General features: G+C 57.5%; 6 protein-coding genes and 1 non-coding gene across 7 annotated transcripts; 5 read left to right on the top strand and 2 right to left on the bottom strand.

The window, feature by feature from the left end:
- The first annotated feature begins 120 nt into the window (after positions 1-120).
- On the top strand, positions 121-3,556 carry BZA05DRAFT_432000 (putative DNA excision repair protein). Its single transcript, XM_051486208.1, has 3 exons — positions 121-1,299; positions 1,350-3,168; positions 3,235-3,556. The coding sequence occupies exons 1-3, from the start codon at positions 156-158 to the stop codon at positions 3,458-3,460; spliced, it is 3,189 nt and encodes a 1,062-aa protein (XP_051335244.1). The 5' UTR covers positions 121-155; the 3' UTR covers positions 3,461-3,556.
- Positions 3,557-5,003: 1,447 nt separating this feature from the next.
- Positions 5,004-6,147, top strand: BZA05DRAFT_344205 (inhibitor of apoptosis-promoting Bax1-domain-containing protein; the record flags this gene model as incomplete). The annotated part of the gene is made up of 3 exons (XM_051481113.1): positions 5,004-5,660; positions 5,770-6,036; positions 6,097-6,147. The coding sequence occupies 3 exons, from the start codon at positions 5,004-5,006 to the stop codon at positions 6,145-6,147; spliced, it is 975 nt and encodes a 324-aa protein (XP_051335243.1).
- A 1,163-nt stretch (positions 6,148-7,310) lies between these two features.
- Positions 7,311-10,646, bottom strand: BZA05DRAFT_461926 (uncharacterized protein; the record flags this gene model as incomplete). Its single annotated transcript, XM_051487692.1, has 2 exons — positions 8,454-10,646; positions 7,311-8,404 (listed from the first exon to the last, which is right to left on the bottom strand). Exons 1-2 carry the CDS (start codon positions 10,417-10,419, stop codon positions 7,311-7,313), a joined length of 3,060 nt encoding a protein of 1,019 aa, XP_051335242.1. The 5' UTR covers positions 10,420-10,646.
- Positions 10,647-12,100: 1,454 nt separating this feature from the next.
- Positions 12,101-13,463, top strand: BZA05DRAFT_411793 (ribosomal protein L15e). The gene is made up of 4 exons (XM_051485037.1): positions 12,101-12,193; positions 12,324-12,672; positions 12,726-12,847; positions 12,907-13,463. Exons 2-4 carry the CDS (start codon positions 12,324-12,326, stop codon positions 13,045-13,047), a joined length of 612 nt encoding a protein of 203 aa, XP_051335241.1. The 5' UTR covers positions 12,101-12,193; the 3' UTR covers positions 13,048-13,463.
- Positions 13,464-15,073: 1,610 nt separating this feature from the next.
- On the top strand, positions 15,074-18,557 carry BZA05DRAFT_411790 (P-loop containing nucleoside triphosphate hydrolase protein). The gene is made up of 4 exons (XM_051485036.1): positions 15,074-15,287; positions 15,348-15,387; positions 15,504-15,623; positions 15,683-18,557. Exons 1-4 carry the CDS (start codon positions 15,263-15,265, stop codon positions 18,501-18,503), a joined length of 3,006 nt encoding a protein of 1,001 aa, XP_051335240.1. The 5' UTR covers positions 15,074-15,262; the 3' UTR covers positions 18,504-18,557.
- Positions 18,558-19,713: 1,156 nt separating this feature from the next.
- On the top strand, positions 19,714-19,800 carry BZA05DRAFT_t281. Its single transcript has one exon. It is a non-coding gene; the product is annotated as a tRNA-Asp (tRNA).
- A 443-nt stretch (positions 19,801-20,243) lies between these two features.
- BZA05DRAFT_411787 (uncharacterized protein) lies at positions 20,244-21,257 on the bottom strand. The gene is made up of 2 exons (XM_051485035.1): positions 20,805-21,257; positions 20,244-20,726 (listed from the first exon to the last, which is right to left on the bottom strand). Exons 1-2 carry the CDS (start codon positions 21,001-21,003, stop codon positions 20,332-20,334), a joined length of 594 nt encoding a protein of 197 aa, XP_051335239.1. The 5' UTR covers positions 21,004-21,257; the 3' UTR covers positions 20,244-20,331.
- Between the last annotated feature and the right edge of the window lie 487 nt (positions 21,258-21,744).

Genomic DNA, 21,744 nt, shown 5'->3' with positions numbered 1-21,744 from the left:
TTTTCAAATTACTCAGCGACGTAAAATCAACTTTATTCTCGCTTTCGTAATCTCCACGTGACTCGAAACGCGTTGCCAACGCCTCTCCCCCAACCGTCGCACAACGCGTCGCCCCGCGCACAGTCATCTATCCATCCACCCATCCATCCATCGCAATGTCCACGGCCGCGTCAGCGTCAGACTCCGAGTTCGATCTAGACTACGCACCTGCCGCGCCGTCGAAGGCTATAGCGAAAGCGAAACGGAAACGGACGCCGGCGCCACCCTCACCAGATGCGGAGCTCGATGCCGTACCGCTGCGTACGACCGCGCACCCCAGCGGCAGCGGCGCGCGCATCATGATGACGGACGACTCCGAGGACGACGTGGTGCTGGCGGCGTGGAAGCGGCGGAAGTCTGCGGCTGCTTGTAAGCCGAAGCAGAAGAAGAAGGCATCGCGAGCGGGTAAGAAGACCACGAAGCCTTCTCCCGCCGAGCGGATCGTCGGGCGCACGGCTGCCGGCGCAGCAGGCAGGAAGCAGCCTCCGCTCACGTGGAACTTTACCGAGGACCGTGCGACTACCGGCGACGGCGTGCGACAGGACGACGAGGTCGTTCTGCCGCAGTACTTGCTCCCGCGGAAGGCGGCGGTGCAGCGCGCGCGCGAGGAGATGGCGCAGGGAAGAGCGCCGACGCTTGGTGGCGTGAGGCTGCCGCCCAGCTGGGACGATGTGGTGTTCAGTGATGATGAGAGGCTAGGAGAGCTGGAGAGCCGGCCGCACTTTGGCGGCGTGGTGAAGCCGTGCGCGCCGTACGCTGATATCGTGCTGCCTGACTCGCTGGGCGTCGTCCCCTGCAGCATTGCACAGTATCTGCGTGGGTACCAGGTCGATGGTGTGAGGTTTCTGCATAGGTGCTTTGTGCTGCAGGAGGGGTGTATCCTGGGCGACGATATGGGGCTGGGCAAGACGGTCCAGATCATTGCGTTTCTCACTGCCGCGTTTGGGAAGACGGGGGATTCGCGCGATGCGAAGCGGATGAGGAAGGCAAGGCGCGCGGGTGGGTGGTATCCGAGAGTGTTGGTGATCTGCCCCAGCAGCTTGATTGCGAATTGGTGCTCCGAGTTCAAGACCTGGGGCTGGTGGGAGGTGTATGTTTATCATGGGTCGAAAGAGGATAAGGAGATGGCGTTGCGTGCGGCGATGGCAGGTAGTGCCGAAGTAGTGATTACGAATTATGAAACGTATAGACTGAGGCATATGGAGGTGAACCTGGTGGAGTGGGATGCGGTAATTGCCGACGAGTGTCACAAGATTAAGGGTTGGTGATGATCTGTGGATGGAGCTGGGGCGCGGCTGATGAGCGGGTAGAGAGGAGCTCGCAGACGACGCAGAGGATGAACGAGATCAATTCCCTCTGCCGGATAGGTCTGACGGGAACGGCGATACAGAACAAGTACGAAGAGCTGTGGACACTGCTCAACTGGTGCCGTCCGGGCCAGGTCGGGACAGTAGCAGATTGGGAGCGCACGATCTCTGGGCCGCTGCGGATTGGGCAGACGCACAATGCCACGGTCCGGCAGCTGGGGAAGGCGCGGAAGGTGGCGCTGATGCTGGTCAACAACCTGCTGCCGCGCATGTTCCTGCGGCGGATGAAGACACTGATCGCGCACCAGCTGCCGAAGAAGTCGGACAAGATCGTGTTCTGCCCGCTCACCGAGACGCAGAAGGAGGCATACATGAACTTCACGGAAAGCGAAATGGTGCGGCTGATCCGCGACGCCAGCGACCCGTGCGCGTGCGGCAGCGGCAAGAAGCGGCGGATCTGCTGCCACCGCGAAGACTCGCAGGGCCGCAGAATCAACGAACTTGTATTCCCCGCCATCATGTGGACGCTGAAGCTTTCCAACCACCTGGCCAATTGGGTCCCCGACGACGGCGACACAGGAGACGTGCGCGCGCAGAAGCTGGAGCTATTGGAGACGTGTCTTCCCGGCCGATGGAAGGAGCTGTCGACACGCGAGAGGATGTACAACTACATGGACCCGCAGATGTGCGGGAAATGGATCGTGCTCGAGCGGCTTCTCAAATTCTGGTACGCCAACGGCGACAAGGTTTTGATCTTCAGCTACTCACTAAACCTCCTGCATATTCTGCACGCGCTCTTCCGCAGGACGGATTACAACGTGTGCTACCTGGACGGGGGGATGCCACTCGGCGAGCGCGCCAAGGCCGTCGACGACTTCAACTCCGACCCGGACCAGTTCGTGTTCCTGATCTCGACCAAGGCCGGCGGCGTGGGGCTGAACATCACCGCGGCCAACAAAGTTGTGATCTTCGACCCGAACTGGAATCCCGCGTACGACTTGCAAGCTCAGGACCGCGCATACCGCATCGGACAGACGCGTGATGTCGAGGTGTTCCGGCTGATCTCGACCGGCACGATCGAGGAGATTGTGTACGCCCGCCAGGTGTACAAGCAGCAGCAAGCGTCGATCGGATACAATGCGAGCGTCGAGCGCCGCTACTTCACCGGCGTCATGGGCGATAAAACTAACAAGGGTGAGCTCTTCGGCCTCAAAAACCTCTTCACCTTCCAGGAAAACACCATCCTCCAGGAAATCGTCAACAAGACGAACATTGCCGAGCGCAAGGCGGGCGTCATGGTCGCGGACATGGACGGGTCCGCTGACGAGGCCGACGAAACCGACGACGTCATCCCCGCCGACGAGGAAGCCGGCGTGCTACAAGTGCTCACGCGCGTCGCGGGGGACCTCGACGACCTCGGCGTCAAGCCCACGAGAAAACCCAAGCCCTTAGCGAAAAACAACCCTATCGCCGCCATCCTCGCAGACGCAGGCGTATCCTACACGCACGAAAACTCCGAGGTCGTCGGCACGTCCAAGATCGAAGAACTTTTATCGCGGCGCGCGGTCGAGAGCGCCTCGCACGATACGCAATCCGTGGACAAACCGGCATTCTTTGACGACGATGACGACGATTACGGCGATGAGGACAGGGTAAGGTACAAGTTCAAACCGCCCACGGCGGTAAGGAAGAGACAGTTTTGCACCGCCGCGAAAATGTTTGGGTTCAGTGATGTGCGCGAGTTTGCGCTGGTTGTTGAGGGCTGGAGTCAGGCGCAGCGCACGACCGCGCTCAATAAGTTTTATCAGATGCGCAGGGAGGGGTGGGAGCGGTTGGGGGAGGAGGGGGAGGCGGAGGGGGAGGACGGGAAACTGGATGGGCAGGATAGGGGCGAGAAAGACGGGAAAGGCGTGGAAGATGAGGCCGACGCGGTGGTGGCACTCGATGCGGTTGGGGCACAGTTGATCAAGGAAGCGGAGGCGCAGGAGAATGAGCCTGACACTGCTATTCCGGCGCCGACTCCGGTCAATTCCACTGCTGCTGCTGCTGCTGCTACCAGAACTGAGAGAGAAGCATCAGAGGCGGCGAATAGCGACACAGAAGACGAGTTATAGTCCTCTTTGAGCGTTTGTTTATACTCTTCAACGTTTTGTAATTTGTACAATACTCCCCCTCCAGCACAGAACATCATCCCTTCAACAGGAGGCCCGAATCACAATCCATGCTGCCTAGGTACCCATGTGAAGCAAGTGACACGTTATGGAGCGAACACTGTCCTGTCAAATATACCGAGGTCGATAGGTGGATGGGTAGGGAGATGTAACTGTTTTGTTGCCTGCTTGTTCTTCTAATCCGCGGAGACCGGTGTTCTTCTATATAGGTAGGTATGCAGGATATGTCTGCCATTAGCCAGGGAGATGGACCTGCCAGCCGGCGGCGAGACCAGACAGTAAGTACACACCTCCTCCCCCGGTCCTCCGGCTACAGCTCGCATGCCCGAGTCCTTGTGTCTTGACTCCTTCAGAACAGTGCTCCTTGAAACTTCACTATCGCCTTAACTACAGCGGACACGAGAGACCCTTCCCGTGCTCCACACGCCGTACGTACTGTATATTGAAGGGGAGGGTAAAAAATACGATTTGTGACCGTACCGATACGCCAAAAAGCGTATCTTTTACCCCCTCCCCCCCCCCCCCCTTCACTATAGAGTAATATGACAGAGCGAACGCAGTGCTTCACTCGTCACTCGACACTCGGCACTCGATACCAACTGGCGTGGACTTAGAAGTTGGGCCCAATGTATGGTAATTATCATCGTAATACCTACTCAACCTAGGTCGCGCCGGGTTCGTGTATGTAGAGTACATACGAGAGCTTCACAAGGAGTTACCTACCTACGTAACGGCAGTTTACACGTGCGAATCAAAGAGAACGAGAGCCAGGAGCGAGCCCCTCCCGGCCGCAAGTTAGGTGACCAGGGACAAGGGACAAGGGGCAAAGGACAAGGGACAAGGGAAAAGCGTATGATACGGTACATAAATCAGAAGAAAAGAGCAATAAGTTTCAAGATGCCGGATTGCAAGTTCAACTTCACTGTGGTGATACCGGTAAATCATAAGAATGTAGGTAATGTGAATCCGACCGCCCGCTTTCGCGGTACGTACTCTACTGAATGGAACTTCAGTTGGCATTAGGGGGTTGGGGGGTTTGGGGTTTGTTATAACCCTACTGAAGGTATGCAGGTATGTACAGTAGCAAAAAGTAGGGTGCGATTGATACGTGGTGAATACCGCAGTCATTTGAATACCGAAGAACTACCAGGTTTCTACTTTCTTTGCTACTGTATGTACCTTGTAGACTGCGGAGACAATTCTCCTGTATATATAAGGTACCTAATTGTATGGTAGAGCCGAGTCCACATCTGGTTCCACATCTTGGCAACAAGTCCGTCTAAGGTCCGCAGCCAAGGATCGAAAACCGTCGCCAAGACGTCAGTTCCAGCTGTGTCGCACACTACTCTACTTTCTAGAACATGCTGGGTGATAACGTCATACACTTGTATCCCGACCCGACGACTGACGCCACCACTTGATAAACCCCCCACCTCTATCCCGTGAAACGAAACCACCATTGCCACAACACACCACGACACACAACATGCAACTACTCCTCGCGCCCCTCCGCCGCAGCGCGGCCCTTACACCCCTCGCGAAATCTCTCACCACACGAACGCTCACGACGTTCCGGCCATCCGTGCGCGCAATCCTCGCACCCCGCCGCGCTTTCCCCGCCGCCGCCAGCAAACGCGCCTTCACCACGGACCCGGCGATCACCGCGCGGCCCAGCAAATCCGAAGCGTACCGCAAGCTCGCGGTGGGCGGCGCGCTGTTCGGCGGCACCCTGGTGGCGATCAACATCCTGTTCAACTCGGAGGGCCGGGTGAACCCCATCCCTGCGTTCGAGCGGCAGTACCTCAAGGAGACGTTCACGTACACGGGCGTCGGCATCGGCATCATCGGGTTGGCAGCAAAGTCGCTGCACAATTTCGGCTGGAGCTATCGGCTCATGGCGATGAATCCGTGGGTTGTGCTGGGCGGCGGGTTGGTGGCGAGTGTAGGCACCATGATGGGCACCCTGTATACCGACCCCGAGAACTGGGCGCAGAAACATGCCCTGTGGGTCGGCTTCAATCTCACCCAGGCCCTGGTCCTCGCCCCGCTGTTCTTTTATAATCCCGCGGTGCTGGCTAGGGCCGGGCTGTATACCATCGGCATCATGGGGAGCATCAGCTACGTCGCCGCGACGGCGAAGGAGGTCAGTCCTAGTCTCAGTCTTCCACGCTGCCCCTGCCCCCCCCCCCCCCCCTCGTGCGCGCCGAAGGCCGAGGGCTGAAGGCTGAAGGCTGAAAGCTGACATGTGACAGGATAAATACCTGTACCTGGGCGGGCCTTTACTCGCGGGCGTAGCGGTAGTTGCGCTCTCTGGTCTGGCGCCGATGGTGCTGCCGCTCGGCAGCCGGGCGCTGATGGGCGCGGAGGCGATCTCGCTGTACGGAGGGCTCGCGGTCTTTGGCGGGTTCACACTGTATGACGTGCAGAAAGTGCTGAACCATGCGCGCGCGGCGGAACGCGGCGTCATGAAGAAGGATACCGTCAATGAGAGTGTCAGGCTGGAGTTGGATTTTATCAATGTGAGTGGTCCGATCGATCCTGAGTGGGGGTGAGAGAGACTGATGAAGGGGAAAAAATAGATCTTTGTCAGGCTGGTGCAGATACTGGGTGGGCAGCAGAGGAAGAAGTAGAAGTAGACCGCGTGCTATGGTAGGTTAGGTACTACGGTATACAGGTACCTGCTTCTATCTGGAGTGGCTTTTTCATGGGCTGGTTTGCTGGCTGGCGTTGCTTTGCTTTGCTTTTCCTTTTTCTCTTTCTTTGCTGTGTCTATTCAGAGACTCCTCTCATCATCCTACATATGCATACATATACCATCCATCCATCCATCCATTCTCGCTATCGTACTCTCCACGTACATACCGGCGTTAGCCGAAAAACGCGTTGACAATGACTTCACCTCTCAGGTGGTACCTCATATACAACTACAGGAGAATTGTCTCCGTAGTCTACAAGGTACATACCTCATACCTACCTACAGCGGGGTTATAACCAACCAACCAACCCCTCAACCCCCCAATGCCAACTGAAGTTCCATTCAATTCCATTCAGTATCATTCAGTATCATTCAGTATAGTGCAGTACAGTTGTAGAATCGAGTATTTCGCAACCCAGTCCACGCCGGCCCCAACGTATGTAGAGTTCTGAGGGGGGGACAAAAAACCTCATTCTGTACAGTAGGTACTTCATTCATTCATTCAGAACATTTATCGCATACATGAAAACACAATGCGTCCGGTACCGTATGTACCTACCTTATAGAGTAGATTACCTAGAGAATTTGGATACCACCTCATACCAGCAGTCCCAGCAGTCGTAAGCACTAAGCACTAGGGGAGGGTCAACTTAACTGCCACGTGCACATCCTCACTCTCTCTTCGCGGGTTCTAGTGTGCGAGGGGGGGCATGGGTTATCAGCTTTAACATCGCCGAGATAGGTACTACTTTGACGTTGTGCGGCCTGGCCTGAAGAAGGCGGGCAGGCTGCTTTCTTTTCTTGCTGCTTTCTTGCCGCTTTCTTATTGCTTTCTATGTACTACCTGGTAGTCAATCCAATCTGTCTCATCTCACCAGTCGCCCGTATATACCCTTCGGAGGTCTCTCACTATCTAGTACAGTAGTATGACAAAGTCGTCTAGGTATATAGCCTCAGCACAACACAATATGTATCACCCATTTCCTCCAAAACCCAACGAGAAAACATAACTCCGAGCGCCCGCATAGACATAGCTACAAACAAACCCTCCTTCCTTGCCTGCCAGCCTTCCACCCCCCCCCCCCCACGCCCCCACCTCTACTCCGCACCCCACCCCTCCCCAGGCCAAACATACCCACCACCGCCCGCGCCCCCTCCCCCGCCCCCGCCCCCACCCTCGCAGCCATACCCCTCACCAATGCCATTCCCCTGTTCAATCATCCCCCAGAACGTATCATCAGCAAAGACCTCTCTGCCGACGCCGCCGAGGCCGAGCGGCACATCGCCAGCCTGGAACTCGACGAATCCCGGGATCCCGCCCGCATCGAACCAGTCACCGCCCCCACCGCTGACGAGGGGGTAGAACTGCTGGCTCTGCTGGCTCTGGCTTTGGGAGTGGCTCGGGTAGTAGGAAGGGGGCGCGAAGTGGTAGCCCGCGGCGGGCGGGTGGTGCGCGTGTTCGGGGTGTGGGTCGTGCTCGTGGGCTTCCGGGTGAGGTGGGTGTTGTGCGTGCTGCTCCGCCTGCTGCTGCTGATACTTCGCGCCGCGGTCAACGGAGACCGCGGCGTCGGAGAGGAGCTGGAGCGGGGTCTGGGGGTGGGAGCTTCTGCCGTCGTGGGGTTCAGGGGTAGTAGGAATATCACCGGGCAGTCCAGGCGAGCGGCCATCAGCGTTCGCATCAGCCGCATTCCCGCCCTCCAGCTCGATGCGACACGCCGCGTACCAGCTGCGCATCATGACGATGATCATGGTGAACTTCTCTGCGGGTCTCTTCCCGCCGGCCTTGGCCGCGCGGACGAGGTGGCCGAGGGAGCGCGAGATGTAGTATTCGACTTTGAGCTCGTCTTTGCGCAGGATCTTGCCCATCTCGCTGTCCGGCAGGGCGGCGGTCACCCAGATCCGGATCAGCACCATGATCGCGTAGCCGACGCGCACGAACATGAACACTGGTATGCAGTGCAGCTCGTCGGCGTTGTAGGTTACGAACTTGTCCAGCAGCGTTTGTGCGGAGGAGACGCATGCGCAGATCGCGTCAGAGTGGTACGACGGGATGATCACGTTCGGCTGCATTATCGGCTCGCGGATCACCCGCTGCGTGAATGGCGGCCGGAAGTCGTCGATGTTGTGGTCGACGTGCAGTGCCACTTCGTTGACGATCATGTTCGCCAGTTGAAAGTTCACCTCGATGGTTGCTGGAAACGGTTACATCCCCGAAACAGAAAGGATAGGGAAGGTACGCACTATTCAAGACCGACCCATCCGCCGACTTCTTCCAACTCTCGAGCTGCCTCGAGAACCCCCTGATAGCCATCTGCACCCTCGAATCGCGAATCGACAAGTCGGCGCTGGGATCATCGAACTCGAACGTTGCCGCCGCCTCCTCGACGATCATCTGCAGTTTCACCCACTGACAGAACAACTGGTCCGACGCTGCAGCTTGCGGACTAGTCATCAGCACATCGACCGACTCCCTGACGAACTGCGTGATGCGCATCATGTTCGGTCGCCGGGTAGAAACCGCGACGTGCGAACACGTCCAATAACACGCCAGGAATGTCCGCCTCGCCTCCATCGTACACGGGTCCGGTAGCGGGGTGGAATTACGAGGCGGCGGTGGTGGCTCCTTCCCCTGCGGTCTCGATCGCGACCAGTACTTACCCGCGGCGGCGGGGACTCCAGCCGGCATCTCCCGCTCTTTCGTGGATAACGCGTTGAACGACGCGGTTATTGAGAGAGGATTGAGATGTGGCACAAACCCAGGCGGTGCCGGTCCCTTCCCAGGCGGCCTTGCAAGCGGCACTTGCCTCCTCGCACCCGACTTCTGTCTCCTGCCGAGCCCCAGATCAAGCCCCATCACCGCGGCCATGTGTATGAGCGTGTAGAAGTTCAGCGTCTCGAACGAGTCCGACGGATAGTACCATATCGACGTGACGATGAGGGCCTGCACGAGTTCTAGCGACTTCTCGGAATTGACGAGGATGCGCTCCGCGAACGACCGTGTCGTCTCCTTCTGCAGCGCCTTGTGCAGCGGGGGATGAGATGCGCCGCTCGCAATCGCCAGCACGGCCAGGAGCAGCGTCGGCTTGCTCTTGCGCAGCTCCTGCACGGTGGTGTCAGCGCCGATGATCACGCACGGGAAGTGCGGGGCCATCTTCTCGTTGTAGAAGGTTAGCAGCTTCGTCGCCATGTCGACGCTCAGTATGTGCTGGTCGATAACGTCGACGTACTCGGTGTTCGGCGCGAACCTATCCGCCGCCGCCGCCTTCTCGGGCAACTCCGTCTTCACCGGCCTGCCCTCTTCGCTCCTCCACCGCTTCCCAGGCGTCCTCTCGCTCGCCGACGACGGCCCAAGCGACTCCTCCTCGTCCCCTTCCCCGTCCCCCTCCTCCCCCTCCTCCCCGCTCTCCCCACTTTCCCCACTTTCCCCATCCTCCCCCCCCTCCCCTGTGTCCCTCGCCCTTCTAGTAGCCCTTAAACTCGCCGTCAGCGCATCAATCTTCCTCTCGAGCTCGGCGACTTTGGAATCCGTCTTCTTCCGGCGCTTACGCGTAGGCTGCGTGAATATGCACTCCCGGTGCGCGCGCGCGCACCGTCGGCATGTGCCTGTGGGCGCCGCGGAGTCGTGCGGCTCGCATTTTACTTTCAGGGAGCGGCAGGACTCGCAGGCGCGCGGGCGTTTGTGGTCTGAGGGGGGCGGGGGTTTGGTGGAGGGGGCGCGGGCGTGGAGGGGTGCGAGGGTGTGGGAGGGGGGGAGGGAGGGGTGGATTGGTGGTAGGGCGTGGGGGAGGGCGCCCGGTGGTGGTGTGGGCTGGGAGGGCGGTGGGTGCACGGGGTAGGGGTATTGGCTGCTGTTGCTGTTGCCGTTGCTGTTGCTGTTGCCGTTGCTGTTGCCGTTGCTGTTGCTTTTGCTGCGCGGCTGGAGGTGGTGTGGATGAGGGTGTGGATGAGGGTGTGCCTGTGCCTGTGCCTGTGCCTGTGCCTGTGCCTGTGCCTGTGCCTGTGCCTGTGCCTGTGCCTGTGCCTGTGCCTGTGCCTGTGGGCGAGGATGTGACTGTGCTTGCGGGCGCGGGTGCGAGTGGTGGTTGTGGCTGTGATGTCTGAACGCAGCGGCGAACAATAGCGTAGGCGTAGCAAAAGCGGAAGAGCTTGACGCGTCGGAGTCGGAGGTGGGTGACAGACCGTTCGGGCGAGAGGGATCGAACGCCATCTGACAGGACAGACAGATCGGGTCGGTGGGGGGGTGGAAGATGATGTCGGGGGCTCGGCGATTAATTTTTTAGGTTTGTGTGCATCGACTGCGGTCCCTATTGGTGCGAGGGATGGATGGCAGCACGGCAGGCTGCGGGCTGCGGGCTGCGGGAACGGCCGTCGGCGAGTCGGTGGCAGCGGGACCAGGAGTTAGCGCTGGCGTCGCCGGCGTCGGGGAATGGCAAACGCCGGCCGGCGCGGGATGCGTGCGTGCGGTGTGGTGTGGTGTGTAGGTGTGTGTATAGGTAAGCCTTGAAGGGTGCGCGAGTCGCTCGGGGTGTCTGTCTGTGGTTTCTCGAGGTCAGGGACTCGGGGGGTGGCTACGATGGAGATCACGGAAGGAAGGTGGTGGGAAGGGAATGGGCGGGATATCGGTGGTAGGGACGGAGGTGATATGATACATACTATACATTGGGGGGGATTGGCAGGCAGCACGCCGGCAGTTATGAGCGGCCGCGCCGCATGGGGTGGGCACGCTCTGGGGCGAGTTGAGGAGGGTGTGGGCAGGCTGGGATGGGCCATTGTTGGCCCCAATGCGGGAGCGAGACTACGGCAGATGCGGACGGGTGGGCGAATACGGCCAAAGCGCGAAGAAAGGTAATCGACGCGTTGGGAAAGGGAATTTATGTATAAGATGCGCTCACATGGCGGTGGAGCACGTGTTGCGGGCTCGCTTCGTTCAAGACAGCATACAGTCGAGACTCTGTCTTCCTCGGCCTCCTCCTCGCTCTCCTCCTCTCCTCAGGAAGGAATTCAAACACACGGACAGACGCGACTTTGGTCCTGGGACCCGGCGTCCGGGCTGCCGCACGGCGCACAAGTCCGCAACCCCCGACTTTAGCTCATGCTGCGGAGACTCGGAGACTCGACACTCGAGATTCGAGGACGTATGCAGGGTAATCGAATGCCGCGGCCAGCGTGGGAGCCGGGAGAATGTACATGAGACAGCAGCGAGAGTTCACACTTCAGTCGCATCGCAGTTCAGTAACACGTGGTCCGGCGAGAGTAGTGGAGTGAAGTTAGTTGAAGGCGCGATTCTGTCAGACAGCACGGAAGGGATTCAAGCCGAGCATCTTCACGCACCATCACTCACGCCAAGATCGATCAGCGTTGGGTGGGCTTAGCTGCTCATAGCGTCTCGGCAATCGAACGACCTACGCATGCGCATGCCTTAAGCGAGAGATTGGAGGTTCGAGGTGGTCGCCCGGCGGGGGGGTGGGACATCCAACGTGACCGTGGGCTTGTATCTGCATCCCCGCGGTGGTTGCATCGATGCAGCGAGTGGGTAGACTCTCTACTTCGTGAGGCGTCCCTCGACAAGGTTTCCGAGCTCGAATGAAAGTTTCGGTTATCGTCTGCGCCTGTAACTCTTCGAAGAGCAGAGGACGAAGTTCTTCAACAAAGAATCGGATCACAGAGGAATCGCCAACTCCTCAGGGGAGACTACGACCCGTTGATCGTTGACGAAAATACTCAACACTGATTTGTGTGTGTTGTATCACGTGATCCTGCGGCTATCGGGCCTTCAGGCCTGCTTTTCATTGTGGGCGACCAGGGCTCCTAAACCCTACCCACGGTCACTAGCCCACAAATCCGCGGCGCACACGCAAGGTCTGGCGAATTTTCGGAACCTCAGCAGAGACGGTTTCATACACCGCCCGTTTACGCCCAACGACCCGCCGACAACCCCACCCGACAATCCACCCAGCAAACTCCCGGAGCAGATCGCCAAGGTTCGTCGCACTCCAAACTGTGGAATTCCGCATTTCCGCAATTCTGCAATTCTGCAATTCTTCGCGGAATGAAAGAGACGATTATCGCGGGAGGGAGGAAATTGTTGTTAACGTGGCACGGCGACACTAGATGGGAGCCCTCAAGTACGTCGAAGAGATCGCCAAGAAGAAGCAGTCGGACATCCTCCGGTTCCTGCTGCGCGTACGCTGCTGGGAGTACCGCTCTCTCAACGTGATCCACCGCGCCTCGCGTCCCTCGCGCCCCGACAAGGCTCGCCGTCTCGGGTACAAGGCCAAGCAGGGTTACGTCATCTACCGCATCCGCGTCCGCCGTGGTAACCGCAAGAAGCCCGTCCCCAAGGGTGCCACCTACGGAAAGCCCACCAACCAGGGTGTCAACCAGCTCAAGTACCAGCGGTCGCTCCGCTCCACCGCTGAGGAGCGTGTCGGACGGCGATGCGCTAACTTGCGCGTGTTGAGTGAGTTGTCCCGATGATCCGCGCGCGGAATCAACGGCTGACTGGAGACGCAGACTCCTACTGGATCAACCAGGATGCCACCTACAAGTACTTTGAGGTGATCCTCGTCGACCCCCAGCACAAGGCCATCCGCCGTGATGCCAGGATCAACTGGATCGTGAAGCCCGTGCACAAGGTTCGCCACATCCCCGCTCCCCTCTCTTCCCCGCAATCACTAACCCACCACCCCAACAGCACCGCGAGTCCCGCGGCCTCACCGCCACCGGCAAGAAGTCGCGTGGTCTCAACAAGGGCCATCGCTACAACAAGACCACTGCCGGTCGTCGCAAGACCTGGAAGCGCCACAACACCCTCCAGGTCCACCGTTACCGTTAGAAGGGTCGTTAGCATCGCTCGCTCTTTGTCGGTTTCTGTCGTATCTACTGTTGTTCTTTGCGTGGGGCGCTCTTGTGGAAAATATCTTCTCGCTTTTCGAATTCCACATGCCGCATGATTCATGAGATACTGGACTGTTGTGACTTTGATTGTGATTGTGAGAGTGATGAAATTATGTGGAATGCGGGAAAAGAGAAATACGTGCCATTTGGGTGGGGACGTTGAAAGCCGGAGTAGATATGACAACAAGCTTGAACAGCTTATTCTCCGCCAAAACTCCCATTCTAGAAAAAGAACTATCAGGAGCTTCTATTTCGCTTGTTGCGTCGCTCAATACATACACGCGGATTTTTGAGTTATGACATCCCGTCTGATGGAGAAAAGACGAGGGTCTTTTGAAGGAACATCGCTTGTATGGTCAAAATCGAAGAAATCATGACGGCCACTCTGTTTACAAGGATATTTCCTATGTACATTTTACTTCCACGTCGTTGCGTGCAGTATCACGTTCTCCATGACTACATACCAGAATAGCAGGTGTCCCCGACTCCCGACTCCCGGATGCCAATCAAAACTTAACCACAGATACCGGTAGATACTCTAAATTAAGTTTGCCAGCCGACCCCCGACTCCCGAGGTGATTCTGACATGCCAACTTAAGTTACACACCACATCCTGCTTCTAGAAACCTACCGCTTCTAGAATACCTCCCGCCTTGTATACCATGCCAAGCCGTTTCCGTGAAGCGAGAAACATGTGCACGGTGCATATATGTAGAATCGTGACTCTCAGTATGTCACTAGTATGTACCCGCAGCGGAAAGCCACGAATCTCCGGCTGCGTGGTTCCCAAAGTGGCGTAATCCTCAGTTCGGGTCCCGGCGGTATCGACCGCGCCGGCGGCCCGAGGCAGGGCAGGGTCACGGGCAGGGTGGCACTGCCCCTACAGTGCCGTCGATACCGCTCTCATCGCTGACCCGGAGCCGTCCAGGTCTCCAGGCCGCTCACATCGATGAGGCAAACCCATTAATCCCTCCGGCAGCCAGTTCCTGAAGGAGCTACTTTTCGATCTCGTCCGATCTCATCGAGATTGCGGGGAAGTGGATGCGCTGTGAACCTGTATTATGAGCATGTGGAGGCAACCCGTTTATGCTTTATCTTTGCTGCGCGGACCGGAACTTGAGCGGGCGGGTTGAGATATATTGTTTCGTTGAGCTTGGTCGGGCGGGGTGAACATCGGCTACAGGTGATGTCTTGGTCATCTGTTTCTGGATTCGTGGGCGGTACCGGTATTCAGTTGGTGCGATGAAAGGCGGTTATAAGCAGCGTGAATTCGCGTGAGTGGTATCTGTAGTTGTTTACGCGTTCGTTGGTTGGTGGTCACAGCTCTGCTAGTGTCTCTGGCCGAAGCGATTTGGTGCATTTGGTCGAAGTGTATTCGACTGTGCTCTTGACTCGAGACTAGAAAGTAGTCCAGTGGGAAGAGCCTAAGACATAGCTGAGGGACGGCTGCACAGCCTTTGATCGGAATCTTGTTCCTCTTGCGGCGCTGAGGCGTAATACTGAACCGTTTAACTCCAATCCCCGGGTCTGATAATCGAGTCAGACCCTATGAATCTTGGCGATACTTTGTATAGGGCTGGATCTTGGGCCAGGTACCAGCTGCCACGGCGTCCATAATAACAACATTGACTTCGCCACCTAGCCACAATTTTCTCCCGATCGCTTGACCGACACGATAGGCACGCTAATCAGTAAAAACTCCACTCTTTTTTACACGTTCATGATGAACAACCTACCCTACGGCTCTTGCCGCGTTGACAGCTTCCCCGTGTTTTGATCTGTGTAGCACTGAATCACTGATCCCTGCCCATGCGTTGCTGTTGCCGGGCCAACACCAAGTAGCACTGTTGTCAGTCAAGATCGCTTCCGACAACAAAACAAACCCTTCACACCGCTCGCTCCCCTCCCACCCGCCCAAGCCGACCCACCTCCGCCAACACCACCACCAACATCACCACAACAATATTAACTAACAACAAAGCTCGACGAGAACGCGACGACGGAATCTTTCGCTACGATAACGGCAATACTTCAGGCCTCGAACCGGGCCTGAACAACGATACCTACCACCACCATCATACAGCACAACTAGAGTTCTTTGTTGCCCCCTCAGATTCATCCCACCCGCACCAGCAGCACAACGCCACGCCCCAATGGCCTCCTCCATCGCGGTCGTCGGTAAGCTCCTTGCGCCCCCGCCCTCTTCCTCCAGAAGAAGAAGAAGCTGACCATGTGTAGTCCGCGTGCGCCCGTTCAGCATCCGTGAAGCTGCCCAGCTGTACGTACCTAGTCCACATGTAGTCCATATACCGAGCCCGACCCGACGGACGAAACGAAACATTAGCCAAGACCGACCCACTGACGGGCTGACTGACGTGGTGCTACATTACATAGGACACGACCCGACGATGCACCGACGTTTTTCGGCGACGGATCACTAGCCAGCTTCCCGAAGCCGACGCTGTCGGCGAAGGGAGTGCGGCGCGTGGTAAAAGTGGTCGATGAGCGGATGCTGTGAGCCATGCTTTGCTCCCCCTGGTGTTGTGTTGTGTGTCTGACGTGTGACACTGCAGGATCTTCGACCCGGCGGAAGAGAACCCGATGGCGCGGTACCAGAAGACGATCCTGCCGCAGGGCAAGCGGGTCAAGGACATGCGGTTCGGCTTCGATCGGGTATTTGACGAGACGTGCACGCAGCAGGACGTGTACGAGTCCACGACGAAATCGCTGCTGGACAGTGTGCTCGACGGGTTCAACGCGACGGTGTTTGCCTACGGCGCCACCGGCTGCGGGAAAACGCACACCATCAGCGGGAACCCGCAGCATCCCGGAATCATCTTCCTCACGTGCGCGGAGCTGTTCGAACGCATCGATGCTCTGGTTGACGAGAAGGAGATCCAGCTCACGCTGTCGTACCTCGAGATCTACAATGAGACCATCCGGGACTTGTTGGTGCCTGGGGGGAGCAAGCTCGGACTACAGCTGCGGGAGGATACCAATGCGAACATCAGTGTGTCTGGGCTGTCGACGCACGCGCCGCGGACGGTGGAGGAGGTGATGGACATGATCGTGCTGGGAAACTCGAACCGGACACAGTCGCCGACGGAAGCCAATGCGACTTCGTCGCGGTCGCATGCCGTTCTGCAGATCAATGTTACGCAGAAGCCACGGACGGCCGGGTTGTCGGAGAACCATATGGCTTCGACGCTGTCGATTATCGATCTTGCGGGCAGCGAGCGGGCGTCGGTGACAAAGAACCGGGGTGACCGGTTGCTGGAGGGCGCGAATATCAACAGATCACTCCTGGCGCTCGGCAACTGTATCAACTCGCTCTGCGACCCGGTCCGGAAGAACCACGTCCCGTACCGAGACTCGAAGCTCACGCGGCTGCTCAAGTTCTCGCTCGGCGGAAACTGCAAGACGGTCATGATCGTGTGCGTCAGCCCGTCGAGCCAGCACTACGACGAGACTCACAACACGCTCAAGTACGCGAACCGCGCGAAAAACATCAAGACCAAGGTCTCGCGGAACATCATCAATGTCAACCGCCACGTCAGCGAGTACGTCAAGGCCATCTACAACCTGCGGCAGGAGGTGGATTCGCTCAAGACCCGCCTGAAGGATGCCACGGTCGAGGCCGGCACTCAGCTCAACAAGCAGCGCGTCGCAAAGGACGCTTCCATCAAGGAGGGTCTGAAGCGGCTGCGCGCGGCGCACGAGGGGTCGAAAGCGGCACGGGATGATAGAGTGCAGCTGCTGCAGGGCCTGAGGATACTGGAACGCCGCATATCGCTGGTCAACTCGTGGTTGTCGGCGTTCGACGAGGTGTTTGAGGCGCGAGAGCAGGATGCCCCCCCGCCCGCGGCTCTGTTCAAGATGAGGGCCGAGGCGGAGAAGGTGCTCAAGGACCTGCAGCAGAACGAGCGCATGGTCAGGCAGCGGCTCAATGTTTCGAGCTGGGAGAAGGCGCTCGACTCGGCACTGCAGAACAGTCTTAGGAACCTCCAGTCGATCGACGGCGTGGCCGAGTCGGATCTGGCGGTGTTGGAGACCGAGGCGAAGGTGCTGAATATCACGGCCGAGAGGGATATGCTCCAGGCTATGAATAATACCGAAATCGATATGACCGAGTCGGTCAACAGTCTGGTCAAGGCGCACTGCGAAACGTATGCCATTATCAACAGGATCATGGAGGATAGGATTCCCGATGAGGAGGCGCTGGAGCGAGCTAGGAAATCGCTATTCCAGGTGCAGCAGGGGTCCGGAGATGCGTTATCAGTCGTCATCAAGCCGTCTGGTGAACTGGTGTCGACCGCTGTGTATCAGCCTCCGTCCTTGATGTCCCCCAAGAAGAAGAGGCAGAGCTACCTGGCGTCGCCCGTTAAGGTACCCAACTATGGGTTTTCGATGATTCCGCCGCCGCAGACATCTCCCGTCAGATCGTCGCCGAGACAGCATATCAAGCACAAGTCGCCGAAGAAGGGAGTTACTTTCAACAAGAAGCTCGCCGAGAAGAAGAGAGTCAGGTGGAATGAGGAACTCGAGGACCCAGTCTCAGAAGACAGCAAGCGCTCTCGCTTCCTCGCGAACGACCACTACTTTGGTCCGCTCGACGAGGAAGGAGACGAAATGCCGCCCCCACCCCCACGACCGGCGTTCAGTTCACGTGCCCGCTCACCCCCGCCACCCTCGTCGTACGAGCTTGATCCCGAGCCCGTATTCGCCGCACCGCACCCGCAGGGAGTGATGGCACCGCCTATCCGCCCCAAGGCCGGCAACAGTCTCGTGGGTAAGAGCCTTGCAGCCGCGCCAAAGCCCCGCGAACCCTCCCCGCCAATGGAAGACTACAGCCTCGCCGACGGCGCCGACGACGGCCTGAACCCGTACGACACGGTCGACCAGGTAATCAATCGTCTCAAGGGCGACGGCGGCAGCAGCGGCTACTCCTCGTCAGAAGAGCCCAACAAGCCGTGGCGGCCCAGCGTCGGTCCCACGCGCGGCGCACTGCGCAAGAGCCTCGCCACGCACGGTCCCATCCGCCCGGCCACCAAACGCCGCAGCCCCACCAGCTCCTCGCAGACCTCGCCGGAGGGGGGCGCCGGCCAGTTCAAGACCGGCTTCAATAAGCGCCTCCCGAATAAGGGCGGCGAGAAGGAAAACGCTCCCAACGGCGGTGTCCCCAGCGTCCTATCGCCGCATAGCACGCGCGTTAAGGCCGGTGCTAGGAGGTTGACCGTTTCGTCTGTAAGTGGAGGTGGGCTGCAGCTTAGCGCACTTGCGGCGACCGCGCTGCAACATACCAGTCTGGGCAGACAGTCGATTGCGCCTAATGCGAGCTCCTCGGCTGCCGATAGGAAGGCTATGCCCCCGCCGCCGCCGCCGGTGAGGAGATAGGCTTAGCCTCTTTCTCTGTCTCTCTCTGTGTGTGTGTGCTGTGTGGGTGGTGGGTGGGTGGGTCCCTGTGGGTGGGTGTGTGAATATACCAATGTTTTGTTGACCGACCGAGACCGAGGGACGACTTTCCGACTACTTGCGGGATGGGGACCTTTTTCTTTTTTTCTTCCTTCTCTTTTCTTGTCTTGTTCTTGTGCTTTCCTTTTCTTGCATTCGTTATGACCGACTGAACGAACCGAACGAACGAAGGTGGGGGGGTGGTAATGTTCTCGTCTTGTCTCTTCTCTTTCGCTTTGTCTCTTGGCTTTTGTGGTTTGTGGATTGTCTTGTCTTGTCTTGACTTGGTCTTTTTTCTGGTACGATACGATACGATTACATTTTTGGGGATTGTCCGTTGGATTGTGAGCGGGGGTGACTGATGTTTTGTTTATGCTTGCTGCTTGCTGGGGTACTGGGGTGTCTGCACTGGCGGGGCGGGGTGTTTTGTTGCTTTCTTTCTACTGCTGGGGAGGAGGGAGGGGACGAGGGGAGGGAGGGGAGAATTGAGGAGGGGAGGGGAGAATTGATACTTCTTTTCTAATACCTACTCGTACATCGAGCACTGATGCTGATGCCGATACCGATGGGGCAATGGTGTGGCTGTGGCTGTGGCTGTGGTTGAGGAAATGATGACTAAGCTCGCACAACGTAATCCCACCCACCACGGTAATTCACCATAGAGTACTGGTACGCATGTTGCGCGGAGACAAACTTGACCAGTGAGGATCTAATCCTTCGTGTGAGGGGAGTCGGAGGGGATCACTCACGGGGCGAGCTTTCAAGTTTCCATTGGGTGCGATGTCACGTTCTAACTAGCCGAGTAAATGATCTGTCTATAACGGGCCGCTTCGGGCTTCACTGGTCAGTGTTTACATATGCGACAGATTGTAGCCACTGGACTGCGCAGTAATTGCCGGCATATGTATCAGAAGTATGACAGAAACAGTTTCCGTATGTATTCAAACTCGTTGTCAGCGAGGGGGGGAGATGGCATGCAGCGCCACCCTACATACATACCTGCATGTCGACCAATCAATTATCTCCTAATCGGGTAGCTTCAGCGCTGAGCGAAGACGGCACTCCCCACCCACCACTATAGGACCCACCATGTTGTGAGCACCGCCATCATCAACTCCTGGCTATATGTGCTACCACCTACGCCTCACATCAATCTCTGTTAGTATAGTGGTTAGTATTTCCGCCTGTCATTCCAAGTGATAGTCCGCGGGAGACCAGGGTTCAATTCCCTGACAGAGAGAGGTGTTCTTTTTGCTGTTCTGTTCTTTTGGTGCTTTTGGTCTTTTGTTCTTTTGGTGCTTCCTCGTGTCGGGTGAGAGTTTTGAGGGATGATGTTAAGGCGGGGGGGTGGGGGGAGGATACGGCGATGATCCGAGTGGGAGGAAGAAAGGGAAGCGGGAAGAAAGGGAGGTAGAGCTGAGGCGAGAGGAGGAGGAGGAGGGTGCTGTGGTCGAGAAGTCCGGATCAACTCCCGCTGTTCCTCCCCACGGCTTCCTTCATGGCCTCTCAGTGTGTAGGCTCTGATGTTGGGCAGATATCAAGAGGGAATGTGCTCCAACCTCTGCTGACTTAATCTGCCGACTTAGCGTGAGTTGCATATCCGATCGATATTCCTCCCGTGAACATTGACGGAGCGAAATACTCGAGAGCGTACCAGTCGAAGCGATATGCAGTCTATTCCGTCTATGTACAACCAAACCAACGAGCCAAAAATAATTTCAGGTATATATATGCCCAAAGAAACCACCACCGACGCCACGTAAGTGCCCGTTTACTTCCTCCACGATTGATATCCCGTGACAATCTGCATGTTGATCCACTCGTAGAGACTTTGTCGACCCCTTCCAAAGACGGAAGGCACCGGCTGCCACCGCCAGAGATACGGACTCGCCGTCGCCCGTCCGATCTCTGAAACCAGTGCCACTGTGGCTGGAGCTATCGTGTTGCCCCCGGTTTCCTCGAATTCCGAATCCGCCGCGGTTTCCGTATCGATCCGTAGAGCTTGGCGGTGTCGACCGATGCTATGCATCGGAGAACTTGCGTTCGCCCTGGGCCGCGCAGTATAGGCCCCCTCCGAAGTCCGTGCATGCTTGAGTGCTAGCCCGATTATCATGATTAGGAGCATGCACGCCCCGAGAGCTATCTGTATCAAATCGCCTGCGGGAACTGCCAGTGATCTGTGAGTTGACGTCCTCGGACTGCTCGGGAGGGGGGAGATAATGGTGCGGAAACAGTGGAACTTACTGGGGCTGCTCGTGCAGAGTTCGATCATTTCCACGGGGGGATACGGATGTTGAAGTACTGCTGGGAGAAAGTCGAAATCGGGAGACGTACAACTGTGCGTATGTAGAACTGGTCGAGTTGGTCGCGGTAAGACCCTAGGTGGTGTCGATAAGCCGTCCCTGAAAATGTAGTCGGAGTGATGGGAAGTCGGAGTGAACATATACCATGTTTACATGCCTAAAGGTATTAGATAGAATGAAATCATGGCGAAGGAATGATTCCATTCCTCCGTACTGCGACTGGGGTCCGGGGCGCGTCACTGTGAGACCACGGATGCGATGATCCATGCTAAGGTCCGACCAACTGTCGCTTGCTACATCCACGGCACGGTTCCCCGTTGGCGCTTGTAGGAGGCAACCCCCAAAGGAATGGAAAGATGGAGATGTCTGCCGATCAGCACTACCGAGTGCGTCGTGACTCGCAAGATATGTGGGAGTAGGTAGGTATCCCTACGTGAGCTACCTAGCCGATGGATCCCGGCTATAGGTACCTACGCCAACGTCGAGTACCGGTGAACAAAAGAACTCGTGAGACCAATACGAGGAACGACGAACGACGAAGGCCGGAGCTGGCGGCACAGTCGATACGTACGGCGGGCGAAAGTAAGCAAATTACGGCGGTCGAAAGTGGACAAATAGCCAAACATGTTCAACACAGCGTTTTTGCAACACAGCACTTTGTAACTGCACACCCCTAGTCGCCCCAGTACACCGCAACAGAGCGCCCACCGAGACAAAAACAGAGAGAAAAAGGGAGAGCGAAAGAGAGCGAAAATTGCGAGAGGACGGTAGGTGAGAGCGAGGAGAGGAGTTTTACGAGGTGGAGCTTGGTTAGGGTTTACATATCACGGAAACCAAGTCCCATCCGGTAAAACAGTGCCATCTCCACCATCAACCCAGCT

Source organism: Tricharina praecox (assembly GCF_024521635.1).
Source record: "Tricharina praecox strain CBS 144465 chromosome Unknown BZA05scaffold_37, whole genome shotgun sequence".
NCBI classification, from domain to species: Eukaryota; Fungi; Ascomycota; class Pezizomycetes; order Pezizales; family Pyronemataceae; genus Tricharina; species Tricharina praecox.
This window is presented reverse-complemented; position numbering and strand designations above follow the sequence as displayed.